The sequence below is a fragment of the Tachypleus tridentatus genome, chromosome 3 (assembly GCF_004210375.1).
Source record: "Tachypleus tridentatus isolate NWPU-2018 chromosome 3, ASM421037v1, whole genome shotgun sequence".
Classification (NCBI taxonomy): Eukaryota; Metazoa; Arthropoda; class Merostomata; order Xiphosura; family Limulidae; genus Tachypleus; species Tachypleus tridentatus.
Window position 1 is genome coordinate 33,348,874 of NC_134827.1, and position 20,203 is coordinate 33,369,076.

General features: G+C 33.5%; 1 protein-coding gene across 4 annotated transcripts in view; it reads left to right on the forward strand.

The window, feature by feature from the left end:
• Positions 1 to 3,578: 3,578 nt before the first annotated feature.
• The window catches only part of LOC143246657 (pumilio homolog 1-like), a 59,471-nt gene continuing 42,846 nt past the window's right edge, over positions 3,579 to 20,203 (forward strand). Inside the window, exons 1-8 of one of the 4 annotated variants that reach the window (XM_076493715.1) lie at positions 3,579 to 3,705; positions 4,125 to 4,338; positions 10,024 to 10,101; positions 12,101 to 12,251; positions 13,561 to 13,754; positions 14,118 to 14,257; positions 15,041 to 15,299; positions 17,243 to 17,468. In XM_076493715.1, coding sequence (XP_076349830.1) covers positions 4,126 to 4,338; positions 10,024 to 10,101; positions 12,101 to 12,251; positions 13,561 to 13,754; positions 14,118 to 14,257; positions 15,041 to 15,299; positions 17,243 to 17,468 — 1,261 coding nt within the window. In that variant the 5' untranslated portion in view covers positions 3,579 to 3,705; position 4,125. Of the gene's footprint in view, positions 3,706 to 3,881; positions 3,984 to 4,124; positions 4,339 to 10,023; positions 10,102 to 12,100; positions 12,252 to 13,560; positions 13,755 to 14,117; positions 14,258 to 15,040; positions 15,300 to 17,242; positions 17,469 to 20,203 lie in introns of those variants that run through there. The other 3 variants (XM_076493718.1, XM_076493716.1, XM_076493717.1) reach the window with 3 other exon arrangements.

Below are 20,203 nucleotides of genomic sequence, written 5' to 3' on the forward strand. Positions count from 1 at the left end.
ATTATAGGGATACAATTTAAGAGGTGAACAAAGCATAGATAGTTCATTGTGTAGCTTTGCGCTAACGCAACAATTAAACAGCTTTGTGGCCCGGCATGGCCAAGCGTGTTAAGGCGTGCGACTCGTAATCCGAGGGTCGCGGGTTCGCATCCCGGTCGCGCCAAACATGCTCGCCCTTTCAGCCGTGAGGACGTTATAAAGTTACGGTCAATCCCACTATTCGTTGGTAAAAGAGTAGCCCAAGAGTTGGCGGTGGGTGGTGATGACTAGCTGCCTTCCCTCTAGTCTTACACTGCTAAATTAGGGACGGCTAGCACAGATAGCCCTCGAGTAGCTTTGTGCGAAATTTAAAAAACAAACAGCTTTGTATTCGTTCATCACTGTGTCATGCAAACTTTAAACAGCGGAGCTATTTAATTCAGGAAAATTTCCTTTGCGACTCCTTTCCCATTAAAACAATATTGACAAGTGATAACAGAAAATTCCATCCTATTGTTAAGAGTTTTTTTAATGAGAAAGTTCTTGCAAGGATTTCATAAATGTAGAAATAAGGTTTGAAAGGAAAATGCTAGTTTTGCTTGGTTATTGCCGTCTGCAACTCTTGTTTCGTCTGTCATTATTTTCGGGTTCTCCCATCAAAATACCCCCCAGCCACTAGTACGCGCCCCCTACGAGGCAAAGAAATGCGCATGTCTAATATAAATCTTCACTATTTTTACTGTGTATGTGTGTGTTTTTGTTATAGCAAAGCCACATCAGGCTATCTGCCGAACCCACCAAGGGGAATCAAACCCCTGGTTTTAGCGTTGTAAATCCACATACTTACCGTGTACTAGCGGGGGCCTATGTTTGGTTCGCACTGAAAATAGCATCTGTTTTACAAAAATAATAGGTTAATTCAGTTTTTGTTTTCAATTAAGCTGAAATATCAACGATTGGGTTATTGTTATACGTCGTATCGTGACAGATGCCAATTATTTTGCAATCTATTCTTCTTTATGATCACTTGCTATAACTTTTATGTCATGAGTTTGAACATTGGTTTGTTTTGTTTTGAATTTCGCGCAGCGCTACACGAGGGCTATTTACGCTAGCCGTTCCTAATTTAATAATGTAAGACTAGAGAAAAGGCAGCTAGTCATCACCACCCATCTCCAACTCTTGGGCTACTCTTTCACCAACCAATAGTGGGATTGCCCATAACTTATAACCCCCTCATGGCTGAAAAAGCGAGTACGTTTGGTGTGACGGGGATTCGAACGCGCAACCCCCGGATTACGAGTCGAGTGCCTTAACCACCTGATCATGACAAGCCGACCCAAAGAGCCACTATAGTAAAGTTGAATGTATTTACTGAACATGATATCAGTACTTTGAGGTTTTTAATTTCGCTCAAAGCTACACGAGGGCTATCCACGCTAGCCGTCCCTAATTTAGCAGTGTAAGACCAGAGGGAAGGCGGCTGGTTATAACTACCCACCTCAAACTCTTGAGCAACTCTTTTACCAACGAATAGGGTGATTGACTGTGACGGAGATTCGAATCCTCGACCCTCAGATTAGGAGCCGAGAGCCCTAGACCTCCTGGCCATCCCGAGCGTGATATCATTAATTATTTTACACGAGATATGAATACCCTATTGTATAAAAATATCTTCTGAATCCATTCTTCACGAGAACTTCAGAATATGCCCAGAGGCAGAATATGTGTTCCAAGTATTAAGCAATTCAACCACAAAACCGAAAACAATAAATATAACCAGTTAAAGCCACTTTCATAGCGACCAATTTCAGAAATGCATATAATCAGGCATGGTCTATTTGTTAATGTTCCCAAACTGTGAATCCAATGTTTTTTCGTTCAAAATCTCGTTGCCCTAAAATCTGCGCTTTGCACTTTGAGGCCTTGTATGCGCTATAAAAGTAACGGTAAAACCACTCCATCCAATCAAAAGATACTATTCAAAAAGCTTGAAGTTGGAGCTGTTGAATAGCTGGCTTTTTTCTGTAATAGGTCCGACATGGCCAGGTGGGTTAAGGCGTTCGATTCGTAATTCGAGGGTCGCGGTTTCGAATTCCCGTCGCACCAAACATGCTCGCTCTTTCAACCGTGGGGGGCATTATAATAATTCAATCAATTCCACTATTCATTGGTAAAAGAGTAGCCCAAGAGTTGCCGATGAACGGTGATGACTAGCCGCCTTCCCTCTAGTCTTACACTTCTAAATTAGGGACTGATAACCCGGAGTTGCTTTGCGCGAAATTCAGAAAACAAACAAACAATCTTCTGTAATATATAAATTGAAAATTAGTGATGGCTTTGCCCAGGTAACTCTTGTATGACTGTTCAAGTATTAGAAAACAAATAAATGGAAATGTATAACTTCATATCAAGTCTATATAGTTTAAGTTGTAAGCCAAAATTTATTTATAATCAGTCCATCAGTTTTCTGTACTACCGATTTGGGGTAAATTTCACGTAAAAGTTTTTCCAAGTTAAATGTGAAGGAACATAATTTGTTATTAGTGGTTTCGGAATGAAAGATGACGCCATGACACCTGAATTGCCCACTGCCAATGTGCTGTGACAGTATTCCATAACTATAGCGAAAAGATTCTGTGATTTAGTTGGTTCTTGTAAAAGAAATCCAGTCGACAAATATAATTTGGGTAATTTCATAATGGCTGCGTTTAGTTGGATAACATATCAAGTGTTATTTGTGAATGAATCAAATATCAGTATCTCAAAATTTCAGAAGAATAAGTCAACATCTTAAAACACAGGTCTGACTTAACCTTGTGGTTAGGGCCATTGAACTGTAATCTGTGAGTCCCGAGATCGAAATACGTCACAAAATATGCTTACTCCTTTTGAACTTCATAATATTACAGTCGATTCAACTATTTGGCTAGAGTTGCCCAAGAGTTAGCATTGGGTACTGTTGAGTAGCTGTCTTTGATTTCATCTATCACTTCCAGATTAGGGAGCCTAATGTATATCACCTTCGAGAAGGTTTTGTGAAATTAAACAAATAAATAGTCAAGGCTGTTGTAATATATTATCTATAACCTTATAGATTTCCCACCCTGTTACGAATAATTTTCATCACGTTCTTTACTTATTATAATGTAAATTGATTTTTAGGTATTATTTATTAATTTTCATTATCTTATTTTAATGAGACTTAGCTTGACGTATGTCTGCATTAACTTTCACTGCCTTATTTATTTATTGTAGTCTGTAATTTTTGTTATATATGTATGTATTAATTTCTATTACATTATTTTAATCATTCAAGGGAGACATATGAATTCACTATTTCATTGCTGCTGAGTTTTACGTATATGTGTACTAATTTTCACTACCTTATTTATAAATTAAATTTTGTTTGTGTTAACTATAGTTGATGATTAGACAGTTGTAATTTAATCACAAATTAAACAATAAATACATCTATATATATGTTATGTGTGAAAATTAATATTTAACTTTCAGCCATTTTGATTTCTTTGCTACTTGCGTTTTTTTTTATTATAACAATGGGCGTGGGTTTTCGCTTCAATGGCGGTAGCCATTTGAGAAAACAATGTCATTGGAAGAGTGGTAAAAGAGCACATGGTACCCATGATGCCACAGTATTTTTGAGACGATCCGCGCCATGTTGTGACGGAATAGAGATAAGAATTTCATATCTTTCTCATCACGGTAATTTTTAATCTTGTTACATTATTTATTCATTGATGTAAATGAAATATTGTTGATTTAGTTTTACTTGTATCAGTTTTATGTTGTTATATTTATATGTAACAAAATACTATTTTTTACGAGACTCGACTACTGGCGCCATTGTGTGCGTTATTACCGGAAAAGCTAACTGCAAAGCGAGTTCGGCACCAGCTAACAATTGTAAGGTTAGAGTAACTGTTCTGTAAGGCCTAGCAATTAAGTGTAAGCCAAGTAACTTAGCTACACTTAAAGTTTAGGTACTCGCCTTCTTAGTGGTATTTATACATAATGTGCTAAAGTTAATATATTATATTGAATTAATAATTTCATGTTTGTTTTTCGACAAAGGCGTATCCTCCTTTATTTAACACCTTACTTTTACTTTCACCATGCCGTAGTATGAATGACTTGGCTTGGGAAGACCCACCCAACACTATGATCCCGAACGGCCAGGCTGAAATGAACAACGCGCCTACTGTACGACAAGGAGCAACTCGTTCTCAAGACGATGCAATGGTTGGATATTTTTTTCAACGATCTCAGACAGATCCCACTTTTCAAAATTTCAATAAACAGTCAAGGTGGGCTCTTGGAGATGACAGTGTATTAGAGGTAAGAACAAAATTTATAAATGTTAATTAGTCAATATTGTTACTACTATTAAGATAAAAGTGAAATTACTGTCTCACCTCTTAGTTCTTTGTACCATTACTATTGAGGCTTTTCATCCTAAATGTTCATTTTAGGCTACGAATTCCACATGAGTTAAAGAACTGATTGAAATTTAAAACTATTACCATTGACGAAACTTTGTGTGAGAAACTTATCTGTAGCTGGGTTAAATAAATACTAATATAATATTTATTACATACAATATAATTAATATTATGAAACATTGTGAAGTTATAACAGTAATACTAGAGAAAATAATTGGTTGATTGATAATTAACGTTTTTTTACTGGCCCTAATATAGTTTTTAGGTAAAAAGTGTATTATTTCATTTAATTTGCATGCTGTCTGCAGTGACGTTTTTTGCTCATGTAATATAACCCAAGTTACTAGTCTACAAAAATAATTTATTGCATTGTGTGATATATTAATAAATTAAATAGTGAAGTAACACAATCCATATTTAATTATTTAGTAAATATTATATACTTAATTGTACTACACATGGAGCTGATGGATCTTGTACTCTCACACCCAAAAACAACCAAATTGTTTCAGTAAATTTTAAGTGGTTTGTTACTGTTAGGTGTGGGTATATGAAAAATATTAAATTAAGGCCTAGAGATGTTGAATAGATATGTGTTCTAACCAGTACTAGTATTAGAATGTTGATGAGTATATATTGTGTTCTAATTGAATAATTAAACTGTGGGCTATGCTTTGCATCATTAGAACTGTTTGCTGCTGTACTGTGAACAATCTCGGAAACAAAAGGACCATCATTTTTAAAGTAAGGCTCAAAAGGGATCCCAAATGTTCATCATGGGTTTGAAATCCACCCAGATCTCAGTTCTTTACCATAAATAAACCACTGTCAATTATCATTCATAATGTATATTTCTGTACTAAATTACATATAGATTGACAGTATTAATGTTATTTTGTTAAGACATTTAAAATTTTTTTTTTCCTTCCACTTCTCTTGTTAAGTATTGCTGTTGCAAACCAAGGTGAGATGTCAGGGTAAAGCTGTATTTATTGTCTTTATCCCACCATTGGCCCGTCTCTCCTGGGTCAGTGTCTTCTTTGAATCCTGTTGTTTTCATGGTACATACGTTGCTATAAATAAATGTATATTGATTACAGTAAAAGGCCATTTACGTTAAATGTATTATCACCCAAAATCAGTACAGTTTGATGAAATTAGCAAGGTATATATAAACAAGTCATAATCTTAGTGTGCCGTCAAAATTGTAGTTTTGCTTGAATAAGTGGAACCATTTCATCAGAACGGAGTAAACCAAGTTGATTAGGTGTAAACTGTTCTTATCCTTGTGTGAACTAATGTGTTATTTCACTCTGTCTTTTGTTTTTACACCTAAAGTTGATAATATACAATCGGGTAATCACTTTCTACGTAATAGTTAGTTTTTGGTTGAAAAAATTGCATAATTTCTAGTGATTTTTGTTTTTATAATCAGTTAAGTCATGTAACTTGTTCATCAATTTTTCTTTTATACAAAAAAAACAAAATTATATATCTATGTTGATATCCTTTTCTTTTGTCTGTTCACACATACAAAGGAAGTAACAATAAAAAATATTAAAAAAATAAAACTAGAATTTCTTAATGTTAATCATAAAGTTCCATTTTATATATTCAATTAGAGATGTTTTATTTTTGTAAGGTGTTTATTTAGCTTTACCTGCTGTTGTGAAAATAGCTTGAAAACCAGTGAACAGAGAAAACATTCATTGGTTTAAATGCAGCTTGCCTCGGCATGGCCAGGTGATTAGGGCACTTACAGTTTATGAATTGCTGATTTAACTCCCCCAACCTACCAAATATGTTCACCCTTTGAGCTGTGGGGGATGTTATAATGTGACGTTAGTCTCACAGTTCTTTTGTAAAGGAATAACCCAAGAGTTGGTGGTGAATGGTCATGACTGGCTGCCTTCCCTCTAGTCTTTCACTGCTAAATAATGAATGGCTAACGTAGATAACCCTCATTGTGGCAGACATAGGCAGCTCGTTTTTACTGAGTAAGAATTTAACTTAACACTGAGCATATAATTTTTTCAAAGTAAATTTGAGAGATTTGAAAATGTGTATACTTGTTTAAGTATTTGTAAAACCTTTAACTGTCCAGTTCTACTAGGGAGCTTGAACCTTTGGTCTTGAGCATTTTCTTACACATACCTTTGTACTTTGTTAAAGTATATGAAATGAAAAAATACTGAAATGTTTGAATTAACCGAAGGTGAAGTATTGTAATAATTTAGTTCGATACAGTTGGCTTAAGTAATAGATCTATAGTATGTTCTAAAACCTAACAGTTTAATATAAAGGCTAATGCATAAATGAAAACATGAAAGACAAAATTTTGACTGTATAAGTGTTCTCTAAAGTAAGACACTTGTCAAGTAAATTTAGTATAGGGTTTTAATAAACATTTAGCACTGTTGGCTATCAACAGCTGTATTGTAATATCAAACCATATATATTTAAGTTTATATAATGAATTGTTTTAACACAGACAGTAAGTGAGCATTTGATCTTTTGAGTGTATACTTGCTCACCAGTCCAAAATTAAAAACTTGTTCATTGCGGTAGTTTATTCTAAGGCATATAGGTGAGGTGCCCAAACCATTATATGTTCTAGGACTGGAGTTACTCCTAGTATTTTTCAGATATGTTAGTTGTATTACATTTTAAGTCTATCTATACATGTTTTTCTTGAACGTTTATAGCAAGTTAAAAAATTCCACCACTGGCTTGCTATGCCTTGCACAATTTCATTATTGCTCCACAAACCAGAAACATTTTAGGGTAACCCAGCTAGCCTTCCGGCTACTGTAGTGGCCCTGTGGCATAAAGTTACACCATACTTTACCCAAGCCGAATAGCTCCTTACTTTGTCCTATTATCTACAAGGGGCTGGGTTTCAGGGGACACTGTAGGTGTGATTGCATGAAATGCATGTGAATTCTATTTTTCTATTTAATTATTAATAATTTAGTCTTATGATGTATGACATAGTTGCTAACATAAATTAAAATGTCTAGTTATTTAGATCCAAATATACAAAACTTGTATGTGTGATTAGTTATTTTTTAATGCAGTGATTTATTGGCTTGAAACAAAACATCTACATTTGGACAGAATAACTTGGAATTTCGTGGCCTTTTACTTTCCTATGTACAGCTGATAAAGACCAAAGAGCATTAAATGCTACATTACCATGTAGTAGTTTTGACTTTTTCAGATGTGATAACCTGCCAAGATATATATTGTTAGTAATATTTTTCAACACATTAGGAATACCATTCTATTTCACATACAGACTGGTTAACTTACCCAGAGATGTAATGTGTGTGTCATGTGCTGTAGTTTTTTTAATATTGTAGAAGACATCACTGTTACAAATGTGTGTCAATTTTTGCCAAGAAGAATTTCTACCCAGGCTACTGATATGCAGTGTTGTTAACGATTCATGATAAAGATAAGTAATAAACCCAGTGAAATCTGTACATCGTGTACAGGTGATGCAAAAATAAATAAACATTGAATAATTTACTATTGTTATGGGAAAACAGCCAATCATTAATGTCAAGTCTTGGTATAGTGTTATTTACAGCCTCTTGTCAGTGTTAATTACATGAAGTCTACAGTCTTTCTTGTACCATGTAACATTTCTAAAAAACAAAGGGGGGAGGGTTATTTGAATAATATTGAGAAATTTGTTTTCTATAACCTTTAGGTCAACAATATATTTTTACTACATAGAAATCTTTGTACATTGACATTTTCCAACTTGCCTTCTAATTACATTCTAATAATCAAAACAGTTTAATTTAGTCTTCACTGATTATTGCTTTATCTTAACATAGCATAAAGTTTTAGGACAAAAAGTGACCTTTTGCTTTGTTCTGGCTGGTACCATTCAATTAATTTTTAAAAAAAAACACTTCAAAGTTAGCTCTTTATTTTCAAATATTTATTAAGCCTTCCATTAAACTCCCTCAAATTTACTGTATTCACCACCTGGGAAGACAACTTATTCTAAAGGTCAACCACCCTGCTCAGATTCTGTAACATCTGAGCTATCAGCACTTTGATCCTATGTCAAAAAGCTTTCTTTAAACCATCACAAATTCCCTTGTAATAAACTTTGTAAACCCAAGTGAATCTTGACAGCATTCAATAGAATTTGTCTCTTTGTTTGAAAGGCATTCCAGACCATGTTATTACCCAAAAAATTAAGAAAACTGATGTTTAACAATTATGGTGATAATTATTAAGAAGTCATGAATATAGTCATGGTCAAACACAAAAAAGTACTTATTTAAAGAGTTAAGGGTGCATCTTTATCCAAAATGATCCCCATAAACTACAGTGAATCACACAGTTACCTACTGTGTTACAAATAGATCTTTGATTAATTAATGTAGTTTATTAGTATCATGTAAAGTAAAATCAATCAATTTAAATTATAATTAATATTCAGCTATCAGAATTAGTGTTCCTGATCAGTTCAATTATTCTGTCTGACCAAATGAATTTTATCATTGTTTGATTAACACAAGGTTATTCATCCTAACTCATTATTTTCATGAATCTACAAACAAAAATCGATTATGCAAAAACTTTTACCAGAAGACTTCTAAATTCTCTAATAATAATTGTAACCAATAATAAATTGTTAATAAGTAGCAGGCAACACTTCAGAAAGTTTGCATGACGAATATCCCAGGTCATCAGTTGAGTATCCTTTCACTCTTCTGCCCTTAACCCAAGAACACCTGACAGTTTTTTTGGTCTCCTTAGCAAAATTGCCGAGCACTAGAGTACAATTGCCACATGTAAAGTGTCAGACTTTCATGTTATTTTTAATATGTAGCAAACTCTAGCTAAATGTCCACAGGATTATAACACAGCCTACATGAATATATGGCCTTTTAGTATTAACATGGAACTGAAAAAAGTTGAATGTTTAACTTGTGACACCCTCAACAGTTTGCTGCGACATACAGTTTGTAAATCACTGGTGTAAACTTATCCGGGGCAACATTTAATAGAATACAAAACTAGAATCTATAATACTAAAAATAGTTTTATCAATTTTTTATTATTTTGTAACTTGGAGAGTTGATAGGTTAAACTTTAAAATCAAAATGATAATAAAACTTGTGTTTTATCAAGAGCCAAAGGTGGGTTCATTATAATTTTGTATTTTCATTGTTTTGATTGAATAAAACCTTCAGCTTTACGTTTAGTTTTGCTTGCAGAGTTTCATATTTTTGGTTGGCTATCCTGATTGGGAATGCATAATCTGTTTGTATACCTTGTGACCAATGTTATTAAACAAACAATTAATAATGAAATGTAATCTTTTTGATACCTTTCCCTGGAGCAAATGTAATTTTATTTCATAATTTCTATCTGTGAAGAACATTCTTCAGTTTTTTCTTTGTTTTTTTTCTTCCAAATAAAAATGTAGTGTTTCAACAACTTGCATTGATTAGAGTAGAAAGTAGCTTGTATTTAATATTTATTGTTTTAAATAAAACACCTTGGAATGTTGGGTATTTGTGTTTGTCTGAACCTAACTCCTGTTTTTTTTAAGGTTCGTGCGAATGATGCAACTGCAATAGAAAATGAGTTTCAAGCCTTAGCTTTAGAGACGTCTCATCCACCTCTCGAGGTAATGTTTTAAACTAGATTTACACCTCTCGAGGTAATGTTTTAAACTATTAGATTTACACCTCTCGAGGTAATGGTTTACACTATTAGATTTACACCTCTCGAGGTAATGTTTTAAACTATTAGATTTACACCTCTTGAGGTAATCTTTTAAACTAGATTTACACCTCTCGAGGTAATGTTTTAAACTATTAGATTTACACCTCTCGAGGTAATGTTTTAAACTATTAGATTTACACCTCTCGAGGTAATGTTTTAAACTAGATTTCCACCTCTCGAGGTAATGTTTTAAACTATTAGATTTACACCTCTCGAGGTAATGGTTTACACTATTAGATTTACACCTCTCGAGGTAATGTTTTAAACTATTAGGTTTACACCTCTCGAGGTAATGTTTTAAACTATTAGATTTACACCTCTCGAGGTAATGTTTTAAACTATTAGGTTTACACCTCTCGAGGTAATGTTTTAAACTATTAGATTTACACCTCTCGAGGTAATGTTTTAAACTATTAGATTTACACCTCTCGAGGTAATGTTTTAAACTATTAGGTTTACACCTCTCGAGGTAATGGTTTAAACTATTAGGTTTACACCTCTCGAGGTAATAGTTTAAACTATTAGATTTACACCTCTCGAGGTAATGTTTTAAACTATTAGATTTACACCTCTCGAGGTAATGTTTTAAACTATTAGATTTCCACCTCTCGAGGTAATGGTTTAAACTATTAGATTTACACCTCTCGAGGTAATGGTTTAAACTATTAGATTTACACCTCTCGAGGTAATGGTTTAAACTAATGGTTTAAACTATTAGATTTAATGTAATTTTTAAACTATTAGATTTACACCTCTCGAGGTAATGTTTTAAACTATTAGATTTACACCTCTCGAGGTAATGTTTTAAACTATTAGATTTACACCTCTCGAGGTAATGTTTTAAACTATTAGGTTTACACCTCTCGAGGTAATGGTTTAAACTATTAGATTTACACCTCTCGAGGTAATGTTTTAAACTATTAGATTTACACCTCTCGAGGTAATGGTTTAAACTATTAGATTTACACCTCTCGAGGTAATGTTTTAAACTATTAGATTTACACCTCTCGAGGTAATGGTTTAAACTATTAGATTTACACCTCTCGAGGTTATGGTTTAAACTATTAGATTTACACCTCTCGAGGTAATGGTTTAAACTATTAGATTTACACCTCTCGAGGTAATGTTTTAAACTATTAGATTTACACCTCTCGAGGTAATGTTTTAAACTATTAGATTTACACCTCTCGAGGTAATGTTTTACACTATTATATTTACGCCTCTCGAGGTAATGTTTTAAACTATTAGATTTACACCTCTCGAGGTAATGTTTTAAACTATTAGATTTACACCTCTCGAGGTAATGTTTTAAACTATTAGATTTACACCTCTCGTGGTAATGTTTTAAACTATTAGATTTACACCTCTCGAGGTAATGTTTTAAACTATTAGATTTACGCCTCTCGAGGTAATGTTTTACACTATTAGATTTACGCCTCTCGAGGTAATGGTTTAAACTATTAGATTTACGCCTCTCGAGGTAATGGTTTAAACTATTAGATTTACGCCTCTCAAGGTAATGGTTTAAACTATTAGATTTACGCCTCTCGAGGTAATGGTTTAAACTATTAGATTTACACCTCTCGAGGTAATGGTTTAAACTATTAGATTTACACCTCTCGAGGTAATGTTTTAAACTATTAGATTTATTAATCTTTGTTTTTTTTTATACGAACATTTTTTTGTCATATTGCAGATATTTTTTTATGAATTATCTGTTTGTAATAATTTTCACGAATGTTATTAAACATCTTTACTGCAATAGAGTGAATAAGGCAACCCCAAAAAGCTTTGAATTAGCTGCTTCTCATTTATTCTGTAACATTCTATGCTATTACTTGAATGTGAGTTTGTATTTTAACATGTGCTGTGTATCTTTTGTTCAATATTTTAATAATCAGATCTCTTCATCTAAGAAGTTACCAGTGTGGAGCTTAGAAGACAGCAGAGCTGATGATGGAAAAGGGTTTTTTGTTCCAGAACAGTGGCGAACTGCTGCCTGGAGCACTGGCCAGAACAGTGCGTCGGGTAGACCAGCTCTTCTTTCGTTAGGTAAAATAACAGTTCATCTGGTCGATGGTGGCTTGTGTCTTATGGTCAGCATGGCAATCTACCGGTCGTGGTTGCATGTTGTTGTTCAGCTAAATGTATGACTTATAAAACCAGTAATAAACTGGATAAAATATTGTTTGGATGAAAGAGACACACTGTAGTTGTTGTAAATTGTTTGTTGGAGTGTACAGTATCAATCTAATAAATAACTGTATCATAAAATATCCAAATATTGTATGAATACCTTCGTAGGTATACAAATATGTAAAAATATATAAACTTACAGGCGAGTACATCACTACCAAATATTAAGTAATTACTGTCCTGATAGTCACTGACAGTGAAATATTGAAATATCTTCTCTTTTATATGGTATTTAAATGTGCTTTATATCTCTTCTATCAAATTGTATACAACATTACCAAGATATTTTATTGATTGAGTTTATTTTTTTAACAGTCCATCAGAAAAACACTGAGTAACTTTTATAGAAACTTAAAAATTTTATTATGGCAAATTTTGGGACTGTGTGAATTTTGTATTAGTACAACTGGTTTCAGCTTCAACCAGGACATAAATATATAGTTGTCTTTCTGGATAGATTTAACAACTGTGACAAGTTCTTCGAAGTGTAACATTCGTAAAGTCAGTCTCTTTGCATAATGATTTTTAAGAGTTATAATAAAACTAAAACAAGTAATATTGACTAAAATAAGTTTGCCATTCACCAAAATCCAATCAGTTCTGCAGTCAGTCAATCCAGAAACTTAATTGTTCTGTTTGTGTTACATCTGAGCATCTCTTGTGCAACATTTAAACCAAGGTTGGTTTTCATTTCCTATAATGTATTACATTTTTTTTATATCGGAGTACTCTCAAGTAGGTGTTAGGTGTCATATCTGTAATTAAAAGCTACATAAATATGCACATTTATATTTTTACTTAAATTATGAAATTCTGTATGTATAATTTCCTAATTTTGATAACATTTGTGTGAAAAACTGTGTGCAGTATACTGTACTGAATAACTTTTTCTGACATAAAAAGAAAATTGTTACTTGAAAAGTCTTTCAAGTGTTATCTGTTCATGTGCGTTTGTGTTTACTATTCCTTTTATTCTCACACATGAAGCATTTCTTGACTTAGCTTTTAATTAAATGACATGAAACAATGCAGAAGTTATTCATGGTTCATGTGAAAAGCCAGTGTAGCCTTATAAAATTTATATGATTTGTTATTGCCAATATCCCAATACTTGATTTTATTAGTAGTAACAATTTTAAAACTGAATATTTCCTGTATTGCCCAGATCATGCGGTGTCACAGCCTATGATAGTGCAGAGACGAAGTGGCTCGTATCCTGGCAGCGATGCCAATTCTGCCCTATCTCCTCGATCCTCGGACACAGGAGGCTTGGAAATGAAAATGGTTGAATATGTTTTAGGCATGTCTCCAAACACGAAAGATCTTGATGCTCGAATGGCTCACCTTCACATGGCTATGGTGAGTACTTTGTATGGTGTTGTTGGTTTTGATATAATCCCTGATCTTCAGAAAGTTTAAAATTGTACTACGGGAAATAGGGTTTGTTAAAAATTTGATAGATAAGAAGAAAATGTTTGATAAATGAAAACAATTCTACCATTTTAATATAAATTGTGTTATGTTACAGTTTTAAGTTGGTAGTTAGGACTATTGTGATACTGGTTTTTTTACTTTATTTTACATTTTCCTTTTTAATTGTAATTTGGAGTTAGTGTAAGGGTTTGAATCCGTGTATCATTTATATTATCGATGGTTTTCGAAAGCATTTTTTAAAACTTTCCTTTAATGACTGTGTTAGAAACATTGTTATTATTACTTTAGAATTCTTCTGATGCAGTAGATAAAGTGAAGAACAGTAAGCATTTTGACGGCGACTCCAAGAACAAGGATGTTGAAGCGTGTGGGGTGTTACATGCAAATGGTATCATTCAAAATGGATTGGACGATGATAAAACTTTTAAGTAAGTACTAATCTACGGTTTTCATATAATTGAAGGTATAAATAAAACTACAATTAACTTGAGATGTGTACGGGTAGATACTGCTTATCAAAATGAGTTGTTTGTACATAAGCTGAATTATGTACAAGTTTTGAAATGCCAAGTTTCCAAAAATATAATTTGTTGTACTTGTGTTTTGTTTCTGTCACTTTTAAAATTGGAGTAAGAGATACCTTAATATAATGTTGGGAATAAACATCCTTTCCAGACGGTTTACTTTTCTCCAGGAAAACATACTACAAACCTTGAACAAAGTACATAGTTCAGTTTATTATTACCAGGTTTTATATATGTATTAGGGCCAGTAATGACTTGATTAGTGATGTCCAACTCAGTAAGGATAAGTGGTAATATTGATACACTTGAATGTTGTTGTAAAACCATGATGTGTATTTTGATGTATCTATCTAGTGGGCTGTTATATTTTTCTGTATGTGTTTTAAATTGTTGCCTTACAGAGGTTTTATGTGTACACTGTGTATTATGTGTTTGATGAATTACTTGCATGCTTTCTGTGAGATGTTTGTATTGGCTAAGATTCTTAGTCTCAGTATAGCATGATAAAGCTGTTTAATATGTAATACAAACATTATGACAGTGTGCTTCTCTAAAACTATTTATTATCATTTAAAGATTTTTCTATTTCTATAGTTCAGTGGGTTGGCTTGAGAAATTTTCCATAAACCTGAATAGTAAAAAAAATTAATTGTATAAGTAATGATCCCTTTAAACTTTCTTACATAGTCGTACACCAGGGACTCGTCAAGCCTCTCCCAGTGAGGAGCAACATCACTCTATTAACGACATTACAAAACTCCAGAAACAGACTGTGGACCAGCTTGTCCCCCATCATACTACAGTTAGTATTCATCAAGGGACAAATTCCTTGGGAGAGCTTGGAGGTGGTTTTGAACATGTAGGAATTGGATCGTTACCATTTGATTACCCATCAAACTTAATGCAGTCAATTGAATCTTCTAATATAATGGAATATGACATGCAGGTACATCTACAGCTTGTGTTTACCTTTGTTTTTATGATCGTAATGTTTTAGTTTAAAACTAAAAAACAAAACTTGAAAGAAATACAGTTTATCTTCACTATGAATTCGATCTGATTGACCAACTTCTTAAACCACTTTTTTTATTCATTATAATTTCCATTCTATAACTTTTAATACATTTTGTGTATCTTCAAAACTTGGCTGACCCTTAATAAATATTACAAACCTTTTATACACAAAAAATTAGATTTTGCAATGAAACATTTTTACAAAATACTTTAAATATATACATATGTACAGTATTTGTTAATACTAGTCCAAGTGTAAAATGATTTCCACGTTAAGATTAAGAAATGTTCGTTTCAAGAATCTCGTTTTATTTGCATGATCTCTAAAACCTAAATAAACGTTGACATTTTTAGTAAAACTTTATCTGTTGACTGACCTCATAACCATTAAAATAAAAACTTAACCCTAAGTTTCCCATATTTCTTTCTAAAATTACTTCAACTTGTAATATGATATGTTTATCCAAAATAGCTTTGCACTCATAACAATACACATCTATCGATACTTCAGTTTTTCTTTTATTACTCTTTGAATTCTGTCTTAACTAGTTTTCCCACCACAAAGTTGTAAATCACTTTGCGAATGTGCAGACCATATTACACTGTATAATTACATTACTTGCAAGCACACCTTGTGAAAAAGTTTGTTATTACTTACTTGACTTTAACTAACAAAAAGTTTCCCATAATTTTACATTTAGTTACTTTTGTAATACACAAAGAACAAGAAAAAAATAATTACATGGTTGTTTTTCTGTTCACTGCTAGTGTAATTTAACCCTATTTTTTATACTAATGGTAGTAATGCACTAAATAATTTTGTATTTAATCAAAGGATGCACCAAAGAACATAGAACAGTAATGTTGAAGAAGTGGACTTTTTACTGTAAATATCACAGTTCTTCTGACTTTCTAAGTTTGCAACAAGAGTCATTAAAACTTCATTTAAACTGATTGTTGTGTTTCTTGTAGGAATGAAGTGTCAGTTGAAAGCAATATAAATAATTCTCTTTACAGAAAATAATGTAATATAATACATCATTTGATAGGTGAAACATTGGATTTCTATTGGTTATAAGTAATGCAGCATTGAATGGCAGGTGAAATTGTAGGCAATTTCTGAAAGATAGAATGTGACTGGTGGGTGTGGCAAGATGGGTTTGATTATGTATTTTATGGCTTATAATGAAACAAGATTAAAAGCTACGAAAATTATGCTTCATCTGAGTGATGACAATATTTTCATGAGTAATGAACAGTCAATTTTTTATTTATTGGAGGTGGGTGGGGTTAGTAAATTAGAGAAGAGATACATCTTGAGAACAAATGTCACAATGCTAGGGGAAATTCTAAATTTTTTAAATTTTACCTTATTAACATAAAAACTTAAAACATGTACTGTTATAACATTGATTATTAGCTATATTTTTATGCTATCTAATAATTCATATGGTGTACCACTAAAAGAAAATAGTTTAATAAAACTTTAAAAGCAACTCACTAAAACTTTGTGAGATGCAGAGGGTTAAATATAAGAGTCTGTAATGAGATCTTATCATTGTTATTAAAATTGACACGTGTATTTCTTTTTGCATAATTTTCTGACACTATTTTGTACTTGTGTACTCTGATGTTAATATCAGTTAGTCTGTTGCAGTTGTACATGTTTGTTAGTATTCTTTTTAATAAAATTTACTTCATACACTCATTGGAAATAAGAAATCACTTTTGGCAGGAGTTAGGTCATGGAAGTCATTACATTTCAGAGTGGTAAAGAATTAGTTGTATTCATATTTCAAAGATGTGAGTGGCTTTCAGAATTTTATTTATGATATTAACATTGATGGATCAATGTAATAATTTTGTTTGTTCCAGAGAAATGATCTACTTTCCCAAGCATACCAACAGAGAAATCAGGCAACATCACAGGGGCAGTCTTTACCCATGATGACCCAACAACAATTTCCTGTCCCTTCTCAACAGCAACAACCACAGAACCAGAACATGGGTAATGTTCCACCTCCTGGTACTGCAACAGCATTTGCTTCAAATCCATATTTAATGAACCAAGATCCATTTACCATGGGAACTGTAATGCCAGGTATGTCTGTAATAAATCCTTTAACAGATATAAACTGTGATATATAAAGTAATGTGTTCTATGTAGCAGTTATTCTTACTTATAGATTGCTGTTTAAAATAGATGATCAACTGAAGATGAGTCCAATATGAAACAGAAGTCTATTTATTAAATTTTTCTCCTATCTTTCACATTAACTTTTCTCAAATTGCTACAGATTTCACGAAAACATTTTTAACTCTATTATTATAGGAATTCTTTCCTGCAAATAAAACAAGGTTTTTAGTGGCTTACCCTCAATTTTAGTAAACTGTGTTTGTCATACAATTAGTACAGCATATCTCAGCTAGCAATTGATATTCTAATAATTTACAAGATCTTAATTCTACAAGAAAATCTTTGAATTTCCTTTAGTGTGACACACGTAACATGTTTTTCTTCTTAGGCATCTTGTTTTCTCTATTTTATCCACTGCTTATTCAGAAAATACAAAATGAGACTTAACCTTTATAGCCTTCAATTGTATTTGATTACAGAAAATCCTGTCACATCCTTTCCTTTAGGATTTATTAGTAGTCCTCTTGTCACATCCTTTCCTTCAGGATTTGTTAGTAGTCCTCTTGTCACATCCTTTCCTTCAGGATTTGTTAGTAGTCCTCTTGTCACATTCTTTCCTTCAGGATTTGTTAGTAGTCCTCTTGTCACATCCTTTCCTTCAGGATTTATTAGTAGTCCTCTTGTCACATCCTTTCCTTCAGGATTTGTTAGTAGTCCTCTTGTCACATCCTTTCCTTCAGGATTTGTTAGTAGTCCTCTTGTCACATCCTTTCCTTCAGGATTTGTTAGTAGTCCTCTTGTCACATCTTTTCCTTTAGGATTTATTAGTAGTCCTCTTGTCACATCCTTTCCTTCAGGATTTGGTAGTAGTCCTCTTGTCACATCCTTCAGGATTTATTAGTAGTCCTCTTGTCACATCCTTTCCTTCAGGATTTGTTAGTAGTCCTCTTGTCACATCCTTTCCTTCAGGATTTGTTAGTAGTCCTCTTGTCACATCCTTTCCTTCAGGATTTGTTAGTAGTCCTCTTGTCACATCTTTTCCTTTAGGATTTATTAGTAGTCCTCTTGTCACATCCTTTCCTTCAGGATTTGTAGTAGTCCTCTTGTCACATCCTTTCCTTCAGGATTTATTAGTAGTCCTCTTGTCGCATCATTTCCTTCAGGATTTATTAGTAGTCCTCTTGTCACATCCTTTCCTTCAGGATTTGTTAGTAGTCCTCTTGTCACATCCTTTCCTTCAGGATTTGTTAGTAGTCCTCTTGTCACATCCTTTCCTTCAGGATTTGTTAGTAGTCCTCTTGTCACATCCTTTCCTTCAGGATTTGTTAGTAGTCCTCTTGTCACATCTTTTCCTTTAGGATTTATTAGTAGTCCTCTTGTCACATCCTTTCCTTCAGGATTTGTTAGTAGTCCTCTTGTCACATCCTTTCCTTCAGGATTTATTAGTAGTCCTCTTGTCACATCCTTTCCTTCAGGATTTATTAGTAGTCCTCTTGTCACATCCTTTCCTTCAGGATTTGTTAGTAGTCCTCTTGTCACATCCTTTCCTTCAGGATTTATTAGTAGTCCTCTTGTCACATCCTTTCCTTCAGGATTTGTTAGTAGTCCTCTTGTCACATCCTTTCCTTCAGGATTTGTTAGTAGTCCTCTTGTCACATCCTTTCCTTCAGGATTTGTTAGTAGTCCTCTTGTCACATCCTTTCCTTCAGGATTTATTAGTAGTCCTCTTGTCACATCCTTTCCTTCAGGATTTGGTAGTAGTCCTCTTGTCACATCCTTTCCTTCAGGATTTGTTAGTAGTCCTCTTGTCACATCCTTTCCTTCAGGATTTATTAGTAGTCCTCTTGTCACATCCTTTCCTTCAGGATTTGTTAGTAGTCCTCTTGTCACATCCTTTCCTTCAGGATTTGTTAGTAGTCCTCTTGTCACATCCTTTCCTTCAGGATTTGGTAGTAGTCCTCTTGTCACATCCTTTCCTTCAGGATTTATTAGTAGTCCTCTTGTCACATCCTTTCCTTCAGGATTTGTTAGTAGTCCTCTTGTCACATCCTTTCCTTCAGGATTTGTTAGTAGTCCTCTTGTCACATCCTTTCCTTCAGGATTTGTTAGTAGTCCTCCTGTCACATCCTTTCCTTCAGGATTTGTTAGTAGTCCTCTTGTCACATCCTTTCCTTCAGGATTTGTTAGTAGTCCTCTTGTCACATCCTTTCCTTCAGGATTTGTTAGTAGTCCTCTTGTCACATCCTTTCCTTCAGGATTTATTAGTAGTCCTCTTGTCACATCCTTTCCTTCAGGATTTGTTAGTAGTCCTCTTGTCACATCCTTTCCTTCAGGATTTATTAGTAGTCCTCTTGTCACATCCTTTCCTTCAGGATTTGTTAGTAGTCCTCTTGTCACATCCTTTCCTTCAGGATTTGTTAGTAGTCCTCTTGTCACATCCTTTCCTTCAGGATTTGTTAGTAGTCCTTGTCACATCCTTTCCTTCAGGATTTGTTAGTAGTCCTCTTGTCACATCCTTTCCTTCAGGATTTGTTAGTAGTCCTCTTGTCACATCCTTTCCTTCAGGATTTGTTAGTAGTCCTTGTCACATCCTTTCCTTCAGGATTTGTTAGTAGTCCTTGTCACATCCTTTCCTTCAGGATTTGTTAGTAGTCCTCTTGTCACATCCTTTCCTTCAGGATTTGTTAGTGGTCCTTGTC